General features: G+C 37.4%; 1 protein-coding gene across 10 annotated transcripts in view; it reads right to left on the minus strand.

Moving 5' to 3' along the window:
• DDHD1 (DDHD domain containing 1) overlaps positions 1 to 16935 on the minus strand; it is a 92153-nt gene that overhangs the window by 51850 nt on the left and 23368 nt on the right. For all 10 annotated transcript variants that reach the window (XR_005018813.1, XM_036843892.1, XM_036843885.1 and 7 more), the window contains exon 2: positions 640 to 813. Coding sequence is in view for 9 of the 10 variants with exons in the window: in XM_036843892.1 (XP_036699787.1) it covers positions 640 to 813 (174 nt within the window). In the remaining variant the exon portion in view is untranslated. The remainder of the gene's footprint in view (positions 1 to 639; positions 814 to 16935) is intronic.

A 16935-nucleotide genomic window follows, 5' to 3' on the forward strand; every position in this document is an offset into this window, starting at 1 on the left:
AGTAAATGGAACAACAGAAGTATTTTTAACTTTACCACACATTTTGAATTTTACTCAAGATTAGACACATAATGAAACATGGCAATCTTAGCTAGTATATAAGTATATTAAACTATTGAAAGAAAAAGCATCCAAATGCCAAATCAGGAAATATAAGGAGTAGATTGTTTCAAATTAAAAGTTGATATGGTTATCAATATGGAGACACCTAAAAGGGACTTATACAAAAGAAATTAAAGTTTTTTTAAACTTCAGGAAAAGAACCAACATTAAAATATTAGCAAAACTGCTCTTTTGATATAATGACAAGGGATTTTTCATAAGTTCAATTTTCTTTGATGACTAAAAAGCTACTCAAAAGGACTAATTCAGAGAGCACATTATAACAATTTGTACATTTATAGTAAATCATGTTAGTGTCATGTCAGTGAAAACACATATTAAGTAAAATAAAAATGGAAATAGTTCAGAAATTTACAGCAGTTTTAAATTCTAAAATAATAATCAAATATTTGAAATAATCAAATTGTATAAATTCTAACACTTCTGAATTACTATTGCAAACTTAGGAACCACTCTAAACTTTATCAACAATTTACTTGGTTTACAAAACATATTAAATATATTAACTGGTCTTACCATCTTTTCCATCTATGGGTTTTGACACTTCAATATCAAAACTTTCCTGCATCTGCTGACCTCTAAAACGGCTAAGATGTTCTTGCTCAATTAAATTACTTTCTTCTTCTTCTAGCGGCTGCCAAGTACCATCAATAAACCACTGTCCACGCATTACTGGTATTTTATCGGACTCTGAAAAGGGAAATCACAGAATTACACATTTTAGGATCCCACCTCTCAGGAAGTGAAATAGTAACTACAATTTTATATTTTGCTACTGCTATGGCAAAAACAGACTTTCGTGATCCAACAGAATCATTTAAAGTTTTAAATTTCAGACATCAAGCCACAGTATATAATATTGTTTACAACATATAATTTTACTTGTATTAAATATTACACGTAAAAGGTACTTTGGCATTAGAAAGGGAGAGGGGCGTTACTTATGTAACTGAGGCCCCAAGTAACCACAATTAGTAGGCTAAGGGGTTGACAAACTTCATGCTAGACTCCAGTGATAGTTCCAATGTGTTAGAAAATACTGAGATAAATTTCCACAAGTAGTTTAGAAATAATGTGTATTGTCGTAGTGTGGTACATTTTTTAGGGCTGCCTTGGAGGTCAAGGGCTCCCAGCAAGTATACGGGAATAAGTGAAACTTTTAATTACAGTAAATTCCTCATCCATTTCAGAAAAAAAATTGAGAAAAAATTTCTTTGAAAAACTGACCATTTCTTTGATTAAACAGTGTCCCATAAACCTAAGACTTTTACTTGCTATTTATAAACCACAATTGTTAGCTAAGTTATCTTGAATCCTTTAAAATAATTTTTAAAAAAACCCATAAAGCAAAAATAAAATTGAAACAACAAAACCCTAAAAATAAAAAGCAAAATGAAAAAAAAAAATGAACCTTACTATACAGAGTTGGTGGTTTATCCACATATAGAGAAGTTATTTCAAGAGGATTCAAAACACAGTAATTGGGGCTTCCCTGGTGGCGCAGTGGCTGAGAATCTGCCTGCCAATGCAGGGGACACGGGTTCGAGCCCTGGTCTGGGAAGATCCCACATGCCGCGGAGCAACTAGGCCTGTGAGCCACAATTACTGAGCCTGCGCGTCTGGAGCCTGTGCTCCACAACAAGAGAGGCCGCGATAATGAGAGGCCCGCGCACCGCAATGAAGAGTGGCCCCCACTTGCCACAACTAGAGAAAGCCCTCGCACAAGAAACGAAGACCCAACACAGCCATAAATAAATAAATAAATAAAAAACAAAAAAAAACAACACAGTAATTTGTATATACATATTAGGATATACTCTATGTACAAAAAGAACTGCAAACATATCTTAAACCTTTTGCAGTAGCTACACTGTTATAATTGTAATAATATTGGTACTGCTAATTTGAAACTGTAGATTAAGATGAATATATTAATTTCATTCATCATTAGAATAAATTAATATCATTAGAAACCAAGATTTTTAGCACAGGTAAAAAGAGATACAAATATAAAAATCAAAGAAATAAATCTATATTTTAAATTTCAATTAGAAATGTCAGCATGAAATAATGATGTATATTTTCTATTAAAAAAAAATTACCCTAAGCTCTGTGTGCCAAAAAGGCCTAGAAATAAAGACCAACCCCGTATAAGTGAGCACTCCTGATATAAAGATCGTGATCTCTAAATATCATTTCCTTAAAGAAATGGCCAATTCCTGGTTTGAAACAGAAAATTTACTAGATGATCCTGAAACATCTTGTACCAGACTTGTACTGTGATGTATTCAAAATCTCCTATTATGTGTTTCTAATTCTTCTTGCATTATCCTTTATTCTGCTATAGCAATTCTGCTATAGTCAGGTGTTTGCTGTGTTATTTGGTGGATAGATATCAAAAGTATAAATTCGTTGAGAATTTTGGATTTTAACATTATAAAGTACACTCTGTTGTGTTTGGTGATTTTTTGCGTGTGTGCTAGATTCTACTTTGTCTATCAAGATTACAACCCCTGCTTTCTTATTGCTTCCATTTGCCTGTGATGTTTTTGTACATCCTTTTATTTTTAACCTTTCTCTCTGTTTTAGATGTGTCTCTTGTATACAGCACAGAATTGGGTTTTGCTTTATGAAGCCATTTAAAATCTTTTTCTTTTAATACGTGAGTTAAGCCCATTTATGCTTATTGATATAACTGATATGTTTGAATTCTCTTTTTCTATAATTACTGTTTTTTATTATTCTTACTCTCCTAGTTGATGATTTTACTTACTCTCTCTAGTTGATGATTTTGCTTTTCAAAAAAATCTTTTGGTATTTATGAATATTTGCATTTTTGGTTCTAGGGGTTACCTTCACACATGCGTGTGTGAGTATGAATGTATTTTACAGTGTCCTAAGTCTCTTTTTTGTTTATTTAAACTTTTATTACCTGGTCTGTCCATTTTAAGTGGTATCCAAAATTCCCACTTATTACTTATATAATAGAGAATGATCTTATTCTATTTTTCCCTTTCTCTCTCTACCCACTTACATATAACAATTACACCCATGTCCCCACCACTGTTTTAGTCTTGGATCTACAAGATATTAAATTCTCACTAAGGATTTCCTAAATTCTTTCATGTTCAAAACTGCTTATCTATAGCCTTGATACTTGAAGGACAGGTTGGCTAGCTTGAACTTTGTTTCCTTGAGTTTTAAAAAATGCTCTACTGTAGCCTTCCTTTGTATATCATTCTAGAGAAGTCTGATGTAAGCCTAATTTTTTTAACTAGTAATGTGATTTTTTTTCCCCCACCAGGAGGCCCAGAAAAAAATTTGCCTTTAAAATCTAACAGTTTTACTAGTCTTTAAATTCTAACAGTTTATGACTCAGAGTTCATTGTTCTGAATCAATTTGCCAAGGTGGGTCCTTTTAATTTGTAGATTTCAGTTTTCCTCTTATTTCTCAAAAGTTTCCTTGGATTAGTTCTGTTCCACTGATTTCTTCTTCAGAGACTCCAATTATAAGTATGTTGGGTCTTCCTTTGCTTGTATTGCATTTCAACCACTTTCTCTATGAAGCTTTTTACTTCTTTCTGCATCTCATTTTCATTCTTTTGGTTGTTTTCCTTCCTTTCATCAGTGCCCCTTACATCAACATTCCTTTCATCAATGCCCTTATTAATATGTCCCTAAGTTTGTTTGAGAATATTTGGTTGGAGTGCTACAATATAGATTCTCTTTGTTTTGTGTTTGCTTTTGGCGGAAGAACTATAATCAGTGGAAATGTACTGATCTCACATTTTCTGTATTCCTCTTAGAGTAGCTTTGTATGGCATTTGATTTATTTCTGCTCATGAGCATTTTATGGATGGACTTCTTAGTTCCAGAGTGTCTGCTGCTGCAGATTATTAAGAGCAGCTCCTTTAACGGATGGATGTTATGGTGGTGGCAGTGGTGGTAGTGGTGAGTGAAGACTGGATTGGTGTGCCTTGTTCTTCTTTCATTTCTCCAGGACCCTTCATTTTCTCCTTACTTCTTTCCTCTTATTGCCATGGCTCCAAGGGGCAGTATCCTTTCTCTTTCTCCTCTCCCACCAGCAATGTTTCTCTGATGCTACTACTTCTGGTCCCTCTCACTTTCACACACCATCCTTACAGTTAGTGCTATGAATTACCAAGTCCCAAGCCTGTGTTCGTATTTTGCCAGCTGTGTGGAGAACATTTTCTTTCTGAGGGTGCTTTTGTGCTTCATTTTAACCTCTAATCTCCTCCCTTTTTTCACTGTCTCTTAAGCCTCTCCCTGCCCCAGTCTCCAGATTCAGAGATTTATAGCAGTAACAAGAGCTGTTGTAATTTGCTGTTCCTTTACTTACAAGTAATTTAAAATTTGTGGTACTGTCTCTCTCGTAGTAATGCTATAGGTGTCAGCTATGTATGGTTTATGTGTATGTGGCTTTTGGGGAGAATGTGTGGAGAGATTTAGATTTGGACAGCTGCCATTATCCTCCACATCCAAAAGCTCATCTCATTTAAACTTAACAGTAATCTTAAAGATAGCTATGACTTCCCCAGTTTTACAAATGAGTAAAATGACTTTTAGTGAACCTAAATAATTTGCCTAGAGGCAAACAAGTATTATGAGAACCAAGATTCCAACCAAAGTTGACTCCAAAGTTCAAACTCTTTCTACCACACAATGCAACCTACATTCTCAAACAGGAAAAGGTCCCTTTTTATCTCTCTCCCCAAGAAATACAGGCTAGTTAGTTGTGTTTGTAATTTTTAAATAAACAATTTGGGAAATTTTACATTGCCAGGCTATTACGGGACTTACAAACCAGAGCCAAGCATGCCTCCCCATAAAAACCATGGAAGTAAAAAGCAGAGTTAAAAAGAGTACAACAAGTTTTAGCACACATCTACACTCTCAAATCTTTTCCTCTCTTGAGCCTAATATTGGGTTGGCCAAAAAGTTCATTCGGTTTTTTTCATACGATGACTCTAGTAGCACTTAGTTGTCTTTAACTTCATTCAAAACAATTTTGTTAGATTGTATGTGACAGCTGCCATATCAGCGTGCATTTAAAAAAACTTACCAAAACTGGTGAATTTTTGTGTAGCTATTTTAATATTGAAGACCAAAGAAAGCAACATTTTCAGCATATTATGCTTTATTATTTCAAGAAAGGTAAAAACGCAACTGAAATGCAAAAAAAGATGTGTGCAACCTATGGGGAAGGTGCTGTGACTGATCGAACGTGTCAAAAGTGGTTTGAGAAGTTTTGTGCTGGAGATTTCTCGATGGACAATGCTTCACGGTCGGGTAGCTCAGTTTAAGTTGATAGCGATCAAATTGAGGCATTAATTGAGAACAATCAACGTTATACCACGCGGGAGACAGCTGACATACTCAAAATATCCAAATCAAGCGCTGAAAATCATTTGCACCAGCTTGGTTATGTTAATCACTTTGATGTTTGGGTTCCACGTAAGTTAAGCAAAAAAAAAAACCTTCTTGACTGTATTTCTGCATGCAATTCTCTACGTAAACGTAATGAAAACGTTCCATTTTACAAACAAATTGTGACAGGCGATGAAAAGTGGATACTATACAATAATGTGGAATGGAATAGATCATGGGGCAAGCGAAATGAACCACCATCCACCACACCAAAGGCCAGTCTGCATCCAAAGAAGGTGATGTTGTGTATATGGTGGGATTGCAAGGGAGTCCTCTATTATGAGCTCCTTCCGGAAAACCAAACTATTAATTCCAACAAGTACTGTCCCAATTAGACCAACTGAAAGCAGCACTTGACGAAAAGCATCCAGAATTAGTCAACAGAAAACGCATAATCTTCCATCAAGATAATGCAAGACCGCATGTTTCTTTGGTGACCAGGCAAAAACTGTTACAGCTTGGTTGGGAAGTTCCAATTCATCCGCTGTATTCACCAGATATTGCACCTCCGGATTTCCATTTATTTAGGTCTTTACAAAATTCTCTTGGGCTTCCTTGGTGGTGCGGTGGTTAGGAATCCGCCTGCCAATGCGGGGGAAACGGGTTCGAGCCCTGGTCTGGGAGGATCCCACATACTGTGGAGCGGCTCAGCCCGTGCGCCACAACTACTGAGCCCGCGTGCCACAACTGCTGAAGCCTGTGCACCTGGAGCCCGTGCTCCGCAACGGGAGAGGCCACCGCAGTGAGAGGCCCGTGCACCGCAACGAAGAGTGGCCCCCTGCTTGCTGCAACTAGAGGGAGCCCAGGCACAGCAACGAAGACCCAATGCAGCCAGAAATAAATAAAATTTTAAAAAATAAAAAAAAAAATTCTCTTAATGGAAAAAATTTCAATTCCCTGGAAGACTATAAAAGGCACCTTGGAATCGTTTTTTTCTCAAAAAGATAAAAATTTGGGGAAGATGGACTTATGTAGTTGCCTGAAAAATGGCAGAAGGCAGTGGAAGAAAAGGGTGAATATGTTCTTCAATAAATTTCTTGGTGAAAATTAAAAATGTGTCTTTAACTTAAAAACTGAAGGCACTTTTTGGCCAGCCCAATAAATCTAAGCCTGTATCCTCTGGATAGATGTCTTGGGAGCTTTACACCTAAGCTTTAAATTCCAGCAGTATGCGGTCAAGTACTACATCATTTTGGTTCAGGCCTCTGTCTTGAACTCTACATCCAAACATTCAACTGCCAACTAAACATCTCCTAGTAGAAAGATCAATAGTTACCAGAATCACAAATAGCCATGGAACACATTAGGTTCCTGGAAGAAACAAAACAGAACACAAACCTGTTACTCCATCTGTATTCCCTATCATGGCAAGTGGTGTGCTGACAGTATTTAGCTGGTCACCCAAGACAGAAATCTGGGAGTCATCCAAGATGTCTCCTCCTTACATGTGTCTTACAACTATAGCTGGACACACACTGAGGACTATTCATTTTATCTCCTAAGTCACCCTCAGATTCATCCCTCACTCATCAGGGTTTGGGGTGGTGGTGCTGCCGGCATCTAGGCCAGGGATGTTGCTAAACATCCTACAGTGCACAAGACAGCTCCCCCCACCCCACATCACCCCTCCCAGCCAACAATGAATTGTCTGGCCCAAAATGTCAACTGTGCTGAGGCTGAGAAACTCTGGCCTAGCAGTACCTTTTAAAACCTAAAAACACTTCTATCTTTTACAGATCAATTCTAGAAATACACTTTATAGGAACTCTTGCAAAAATGCCTAAAGATACAGTACAAAGATGTTTATCTCATTTTACAATAGAAAACAAATAAAAACAAACAAACAAAATGACCTATATTTCTACCAACAGATGATTGACTATGTAAATGATGCTTGGCACACAGTAGATGTTAAAAATATTCATTAAATAAATCAAAATATGAATGAATGGATAATAATCCATAGTGAAATAATGCTCAGAAGACATGGAATAATGTCTAAAATAAAAATGAAAAAATTAAATCATAATACTACATGTATATATATTTGTGCATGTGCATATATATGTATAAATAGTATAATCCTGTTTTCTAAAAGTATACATATGTACTGAAAATAAGTGGAGAAAAATACACTAAGCTATTATTAACAGATATCTCGGGGACATGGGACTATAAGGATCTTTCTGTTTCCATATTATAAATATCTATAATGTTTGGCATGTCGATAATATACATGTTTTAACTTTATAGGCAGAGTGGTTAATCTTATGTATCAACTTGACTGAGCCACAGGGTACCAAGATATTTGGTCAAACATTCTGGCTGTTTCTGTGAGGGCGTTTTTGTTTTTATTTATTTATTTGTTTATTTTTATTTTATATTGGAGTACATTTGGTTAGCAGTGTTGTGTTAGTTTCAGGTGTAGAGCAAAGTGATTCAGTTATACATATACATGTATCTATTCTTTTTTCAAATTCTTTTCCCATTTAGGTTATTACAGAATATTCAGCACAGTTCCCTGTGCTATACAGTAGGTCCTTGTTATTTATTTTAAATATAGCAGTGTGTACATGTCAATGTGTAGGCGTTTTTGGATGAGATTAACATTTAAATCCATAGACTGAGAAAAGGAGACTGCCCTCCATAATGTGGGTGGGCCTCATCCAATCAGTTGAAGGCCTGAATAGAACAAAAGGCTGACCCTCCCTCAAATAAGAAGGAATTCTGTCAACAGCCTTCAAAACTGGAATATTAAGCTCTTCTTGCTTGGTGATTTGAACAGGGACACTGGCTCTTCCTGGCTCTAACAGTAGCCGGCTGGCCTTTGGATTTGAACTGCGACATCTCTGCAAATTTTGGACTTGCCAACCTCTACATCTGCATGAGCCAATTCTTTATAATCTCTGTTATTCTCAGGAGAATTCTAATACATTCAGCAAAAATAAAGATCACATATTTTGGAAGAAACTGCTAGATGCCCGTCCTATATCTATCCTCCCCCTATTCCTTATAGCAGAATTCCAATTTATTCAGAGCAGTAATATGTTCAGTAAAAAGACTATTTCTGGTCTCCTTGGGCAGCTAGGTTTGGTTGGTCATGTGATTGAATCTGGGTAATAGGATACAGCAGAAATTACTGGTGGTACAGCTCTTTGACCTTCCTCTCTTTCTTTTCTGCTACCTATGTCTTGAGCTCCTGAAACTCTCTTAGATCAAGTCACTTACAAAGAATGGAAAGCTGAATAACAGAAGGAGCCTCTGTCCCTGATTACAGTGGAGCTGTCACATAGCCCTGAACTCTAGACATCCATATTTCCTTTAGGTACAGAGAAATACACCCTTTTGTGTTTAAAGCCACTGTTATTCTGGCTTTTAAAAATCATATGCAACAGAATCTCATGCTGATAGGGACTTGCACAGATATATATTTAAAATGTCACCTCACTTTGTAGTTATGGAATGGAAAGATCTGGATACATCTGTTATACAACAGAGTATGTAGACAGGGACCAGAGACAAATTTTTCAAAGGGCTAATGGATTAAATTAATATGCTGGAACTAGATTAATAAAGAATTATGTTTCATTTATAAAACACTCATTGAAAGTCTATTTAAACTTAATATAAAGACTAGTACTTATCATTACCACCTGCCTGGAAGAAAATAACCAAGTTATTATCCTAATTATAACTCTTAGGCAAATCATGATAAAAGGTGGGCCTTTACTGGAATCAAAAGAAAAATGTGGGTTCTCCTTGACTAGAAAACAATTACAAGGTCCATTTTCCACTATGAACACTTCCTTCATTTAAGCAAAAGCCTGAGTGGATCTCTTATGTGTGGGTAGGGGAATTCTGGCAGTAAGGATTTTATGTATTGGGACTTTCCTGGTGGTCCGGTGGCTAACACTCCACGCTCCCAATGCTGGGGGCCCAGGTTCGATCCCTAGTTGGGGAACCAGATCCCACATGCTGCAACTAAGAGTTCGCATGCCGCACTAAAGATCTCGCGTGCCACAACTAAAAAAGATCCCGCATGCTGCAACTGAGACCTGGCACAGCCAAAAATAAATACATACATACATAGTAAAAAAAAAAAAAAAAAAGGTGGGGGGGATTTTATGTATTAAAAAGCTAGACTTATACCAGAAGGCAGAGGGAACAATTATAAGATTTCTAAAGGACTATTTTCAAGAATTATTTCAACCCATATTGTACTTTGCAATGTATGATATGTATAGAGAGAAAGTCTTGACACTTTCCCTCCAGCTTCACTATGCCCTTACAGCTTTACACACTTGGGTACAAAGCATGCCTATAATTCACTGCTCTAGAAACTTAGAGAGCACATCTGACCACAGAGGACTTAAAGATGAAGGAAGTCACAGAGTAACAGAAAATAGGAATGGTGGAGTATTGCTATTCAGAGGAAGAAGAAATAAGAAAGGATGAGATATAAGAAAATTAGAAGACATAAGAAAAGGGGAAGGAGATGTGAGAGACAAGGAGGATAGAAAAGAGGTGGAAGATTAAGAAAAATACTTAATACCTAGTACTTACTATCTAGTACTCTGAATATACTTCTCATAGAATTAACGCTATAAATCGTGGCTAGGGTTCTAGATCAGCCCCACAGAGGCCCACTTAAACCATTATGTGGCTAACATTTTGCTGAATTACTTCTACCAAACTGTCCTTTACAATGGAAGAGGAAGGGGTTTCTCTCTCTGGTTCCAGTGTGCTCAACTTATTGAATTCTTGCAGGGTGTGAGTTTTATTTTTTAGTGCCCAGGTGCTAGCTAACAGCAGTGGCACCCTCCCATGGGCAGCTTTGCCCAGGACCACAACCCTGCGGGCAGTTTCACTGTGGAACGTCACCTGCCAGGCACCTCCCCTTGAAATACTTCTTCCACACCACCTCAGGCAGCCTGTGCTGAGTTCCTGTGGAAGTCTTCCCCCCAGCACTCCAGAGGGCAGATTTCCAGCAGCCTCAGAGGGGTAGCACCTCAGTGACTACTGTCACACTCTCTGGGTCAGAATCTCAGCACTGACAAGAGGAAACAGCCTCTTCCTTGACTGCTCTATCTCAGTCCTAGGGATGGTGGCTGCTACTTGCATCTGCTATTTCTGCATGTTGCATAGAGTTCCCCTTGTCCTGTGACTTCATTCCTCTGTTAATAATTCTTCATGTTACACTTTGTTGAAATTACTGTGTGGTTTCTGTCTCCTGACTGGACTCTGATATAACAAGATTTTCACAGAACAGGAAATCCAAATAGCCAATAAAACTATAACATGAAATATGCTCAGATTCACTGGTAATCAGAGAAACAGGGCCATTCCTAGGTATATACTCTACAGAAATTCTGGCACATTTGTACAAGGAGATGTATAGAAAATTTTTTATTACAGCACTGTTTATAATAGCAAAAAACTGCAAACATCCCAAGTGCCCAAAGAGGAAAACAAACTGTGGTAAATTCATGCAGTGGAATATTATTATATACAGAGAAAACAAGTAGCTGGAGTTACATGTGTCAGCATGGATAAATCTCAAAATCCTAATCTGAACCAGAAAGCAAATTGCAGAAGGCATAGAATGGCAACAGAATGGCACTATAAAGTTACTAAAACAGACCAAAAAATGTCGATGTGAATACTAACCTAATAATCTAAAAAATATATGGGAATAAACAGCAAATCTAAGAGAGTGATTACTTTTGGATTGAAGAAAAGGGAACAGGAGAAATTGCAGAGGAGATTTTTATTATATCTGTAATGCTTAAAAAGCTAAGCAAGGGGGAGTACTGATTGGTGGTTATATAATCTAGACTTTTGTATATACTTGAGATAATTCATAATAAAAATCAAAATTAAAAGTAACAAACTGACTTTCTCAAAATGTGGGTGATAAAAGAAAACATTATGCATGAAAATAATAATGTTTAATTGGTAAATGGAATGAAAGGTAGTAAATTAGGAACTGGATAACAAAATGCTACCTTCCATTCTAATACCTGAAGACTTGCTCATTCACTAGACAAGAACTATAATCTGGAGGAATACTGTAGGACAAAGGTAACTAAACAGTCATTATCCTAATCATCATTTAACTTAGCTACAAATGTTATAATTGCAAAATTACATTAGCTGCTAGCAATCATAAAAAATTCTATCTTATAAAAGAAATACCTATACCTCAAAACATACCGGGGATCCCATCTGAAAGTAACAATTACACTAAAAATACTAAATTATGTTTAGGCAAGAGCTACTATTAATATTTATGACTCACCAAGTTTAAATCAATTTCATAGGGGTAAGAAACTCTGGGTAATATAATTATACCTTACTTTTTGCTTCTTTTGATTCAAGAAACAAGACCATAAGAGTTTTAAAACCTGCATATATTTCTTATTTCTTCATTAGTGTAACTGTAAAGTTGAATAAGTGGTTTACTGTCCTTCTATTAGTCTGCTAGAGCTACCATAACAAAATACCACATTATTATTATTATTTTTTAAAGATAGTATTTATTACTGCCTTTGGGAAATACACTGACTTTTTTTTAATGTTATTTTATTTATTTGTTTGTTTATTTATTTATTTTTGGCTGCACTGGGTCTTCATTGCTGCACGCAGGCTTTCCCTAGTTGCAGTGAGTGGAAGCTACTCTTCGTTGTGGTGCACAGGCTTCTCATTGCGGTGTCTTCTCTTGTTGCGGAGCAGGGCTCTAGGCATGCAGGCTTCAGTAGTTGTGGCACGTGGGCTCAGCATCTGTGGCTCACGGGCTCTAGAGCGCAGGCTCAGTAGTTGTGGCGCATGGGCTTAGTTGCTCCACAGCATGTGGGATCTTCCCGGACCAGGGATCGAACCCGTGTCCCCTGCATTGGCAGGCGGATTCTCAACCACTTCGCCACCAGGGAAGTCCCACAAAATACCACATTCTTGGTAGTTAAAATAAAAGAAACTTATTTTCTCGCAGTTCTGGAGGGCAGAAGTCCAAGATCAAAATGTCAGCAGGTTTTGTTTCTTCTGAGGCCTCTCTCCTTGGCTTGCAGATGGCCGGCCACCTTCTTACTATGGACTCATATGGTCTTTACTCTGTGCATGTGTATCCCTGGTGTCTCTTTGTGTGTCCAAATTTCCTCCTCTTATGTGGACACCAGTCAGATTAGATTGGGGCCAACCCTAATGGCCTCATTTAACTTAATCATCTCTTAAAAGGTCCTACCTTGAAATACGATCACCTTCTGCGGTGGTGGCAGTGAGAACTTTAACATATGAGTTTGTGGGGGGACACAATTCAGCCCATAACAGTCCTCAAAAGTTTTTACTACATGATCCTTCCAGGAATTCACATTACACTTTCATCCTTTTCTCATACTTTCATTCACAGAAGGCAGTTTTTAGATGTTGTTAGCAATCTCTCCATTTCAAAATGGAGAATAGGCTTTAATTCATATACCCTTTTGCCCTTAGCCTTCCAAGGTTGATATTCTGAAGGACCTAAGATCTAAGTAATGCAGAATTTTACACACTTAAGGAACATATTCTCTCTAGGTACTTGAATGTTTGATATAATTTGCATAGATACGGGAGAGAAACCTGTGCCAAAAATGGAAAATATAACATTAAAACAGACTTCTGAATTTTTAATGTTAATTTTAGCTTATTGGAGATGAGATAATTCAATACTGACTCTGGCCATTCTATCAGATTATTAAAATCAAAAGAATAAGAATTAACATAGTTGGAGCTTTTAGAATCAGCAAAGTGTCATTCAAACCTGTCTATCTTTTCCTTATCTTCTCTTTCTATACTCTACATATTTTCCAGTTTTAATGTGTGATTCTCAAACTTGGCCAGTTATCAGAATTACCTGTGGAATTAAATTAAAAGATGAACTTTTCATATTTCCTGCTACACACTTAATAAATCAGAGTCTCTGGAGATAAGGTCTAGAAATATGTATATTTTTAAAAGTCCTCCAGGTTATTATTGTAAAGCAAAATGTTCAGACTGATCACTAGTTCCAACCAGTTTAAATTAGTATCTCCAAAAATATTTTAAGCATATTCTCATACATATGTACTTATTTATAAATCATGCATATGCATTACTGTTCTAAAATGTTTTATACATTATAAAACATACAAAAATAGAAAATTTGAAAAGATGAAACAGAAAGTAAAATGTATTCAAACATTTTTGTTGTAACACACCTAATATAGAGTTTGCATACCCCATTTTAGAGACCACCGGTTTAAATTATGAGGATTTTTGCATCTTTAATTGCAGCACTGTTTTCTTCTGAGCTCCAGACCTATTTAACCAAATGCCTAGTGAATGTTTCTACCTGGGTGTACAATAGGCACCTTAAATGCAATGTCAAAATAAACTGTTATTTAACTTCCCTCTGCCATCCCAAGATGGACCTGGGTGGGAAACCTGTTCTTCTTCCACAACCCACCCAAGTTAAAAACATCAGCAATAACCTGGCCCACTCTTCCTTTTACCCATATTGCATTGATAGTGTACATTCTACTTTAATATCTTCCTCCACCCCTTCAATAACCATTCAAAGAGTGATGCCCTAAGACCAGGGGTCCCCAACCCCCGGGCCGCGGACCAGTCTGTTAGGAACCGGGCCGCACAGCGGGAGGTGAGCGGCAGGAGAGTGAGCGCAGCTTCATCTGCCGCTCCCCATCGCTCACATTACCGCCTGAACCATCCTCCCTGCATCGCTCACATTTCCACCTGAACCACTGCTCTCATTACCGCCTGAACCATTCCCTCCCCACCCTTCCACGAAACCGGTCCCTGGTGCCAAAAAGGTTGGGGATGGTTGCCCTAGACCCTCACGGTTTCTCACTTGCAGTACTGCAGTAACTAACTCCTTAACTAGTCTCCCTGATTATGATATATCACTTTTCTGGCTTTCCACTTATTTTTTTTTTTTACATTTTTAAATTAATTATCTTTTATTGAAGTATAGTTGACTTAAAATGTTGTGTTAGTTTCAGGTGTACAGCAAAGTGATTTACACATACATATATTCATTTTCAGATTCTTTTACCATATACCTGTGCTATACACAGTAGGTCCTTGTTTATCTCTTTTATATGTAGTAGTATGTCTATGTTACTCCCAAATTCCTAATTTATCCCGTCCCCCAACCTGGCTCTCCACTTATCTTCCACATGGCTGTCAGAATGATAATTTTAAAATGCAAAACTGATCAAGTAATTTCTCCATTTTACACCTTCCAATGTTTCATTTTCATAGGATAAAATTTTCAGTATGAAAGGGCCTGTCCTGATCTAGTCTCTGTCTATCTACCCAGTTTCCCTCTTTCACTCTTTTCTACCTTATTTCCAATGCTCCTGCCAAAGAGAGCCTGTGTCCTCTGCATGCATTATCTTCCTTCATAACTCCAGGCCTTTAAACATGCTATTTCCTCTGCCAATAACACCCTTCTTTAAGATCCAAATCAAGCATACATTTCTCTGGAAAGCTTTTTATAAACTTGAGGTAGAGGAGATCACTCCCTTTTATCTAGTAGACATTATATGAGTATTGTGGAATGAAATAAAATGTAACCTGCTGATTTAAAAAAAAAAGTACTGAAAGAAAACAATTCATATTATAAAAGAGTAGCACAAAATTTAGGAAGCTGGCAAACAAATGTCAGACTGTCAAAACAGTTTCTCTTCAGGCAGGTTGACTAGCTATAAGTGAAACGTGATCATCAGAATTTAAGCTCTATATTGGGTCAAAATCAAAAGAAAAACTAAAGCTGAGGAAAACATTTGAGAAATTCCTAAGACTAAAGTCACAAGGAACTTATATGAGGAACATATTCAGAAAATCATCAAATAGAAGGAATAAGTAGCAGTAAAAATGGGCAAGTTACTCTCACATAGGTTACAAAATACTCCAGGATATTAGGTATTGTTGGCATATAATTTTCATATCTGACTTCCCATGGCATAAGCTGTGACATCATGGATGCTGTGACACAGCAGAAAGGAACTGGTTAAGGACTCAGAAGGCCTGGGCTCTAATTCCAGTTCCATCCTTAACTTCTCTGAGCCTCAGTTTATTATCTGTAACATGAGGATATTCTATCTCACTGCAGAGTTATAATAGTGATTAATAAAATAACTTATATGAAAGCATTCTGTAAACTATAAAATCCCATTCCAAATTATGGCATTATTGTATACACACAATATCTAAAACCACACACAGCAGTTAAATCTGACTATGTCAAGACTAGCTTTCTAGAATCCTCAGCCATTAGATTTACCTAATCTCCTTTTCCCCCTATCATCTCTACCAAAATGAAAACCTCACACTATGACAACCAGAAAAGCAGGCTCAGAAAACCAAAAACTAGGGACTTCCCTGGTGGTACAGTGGTTAAGAATCCGCCTGCCAATGCAGGGGACAGAGGTTCGAGCCCTGGTCTGGGAAGATCTCACATGCCGCAGAGCAACTAAGCCTGTGGGCCACAACTACTGAGCCCACGTGCCACAACTACTGAAGCCTGTGCACCTAGAGCCCGTGCTCCGCAACAAGAGAAGCCACCACAGTGAGAAGCCCGCACACTGCAACGAAGAGTAGCCCCTGCTCGCCGCAACTAGAGAAAGCCCGCGCGCAGCAACGAAGACCCAACACAGCTAAAAAAAAAAAAAAAATATATATATATATATATACGTAAAAAAGAAAACCAAAAACAAAGTATAAGCTAAGACCTGCAGATGAGATCACAGACACACGTGACTGGCAGCTTAATCCGGTGTTCCAATTTACTTCCTGGTGATATCAATAAAATGTGTGTCCTTTGAATGTGAAAACAGATCCTCAAGAGTCTGTTTTTACATTGCGTTAGAAGAAATAAGATGGTAAAAGAAAGGTGGAGACTAGGAAGCATGAGAAATTAAATGCAGCAACCGGTTTGTTAGGCTGCAGGTGGTATACCAGCAAAAAGAGGCAACAGCAAAGAGTTTGGATGTACAAATCACTTCTATTCTACAGCCCATAAAAACAGCTGCAGAAGACATCTTAATTCTAGTCTGTGTGGCAAACAGCCACTTGATCCATATTAGCTTACTAAAGGTATTATCTTTGTCCATTCCAACATTCCTGGGAAGGAAGGCACGCAGGATATGAGAGTAGTAGGTTGTGCCTAATGAAAAGAGAAATAAAGATCAAGAAGTGAGAGACTAAATCAGTTTGCTAAATTGGAAGGACAGACTTCTACTTCTAGCCATGAAGTAGACTACTACTTCCAGCAACACATACTGGATTTACTATCCTACCTTAACTAGAAAATCAGACAGAACACACGGAACA

This window comes from Balaenoptera musculus, chromosome 2 (assembly GCF_009873245.2).
Source record: "Balaenoptera musculus isolate JJ_BM4_2016_0621 chromosome 2, mBalMus1.pri.v3, whole genome shotgun sequence".
NCBI classification, from domain to species: domain Eukaryota; kingdom Metazoa; phylum Chordata; class Mammalia; order Artiodactyla; family Balaenopteridae; genus Balaenoptera; species Balaenoptera musculus.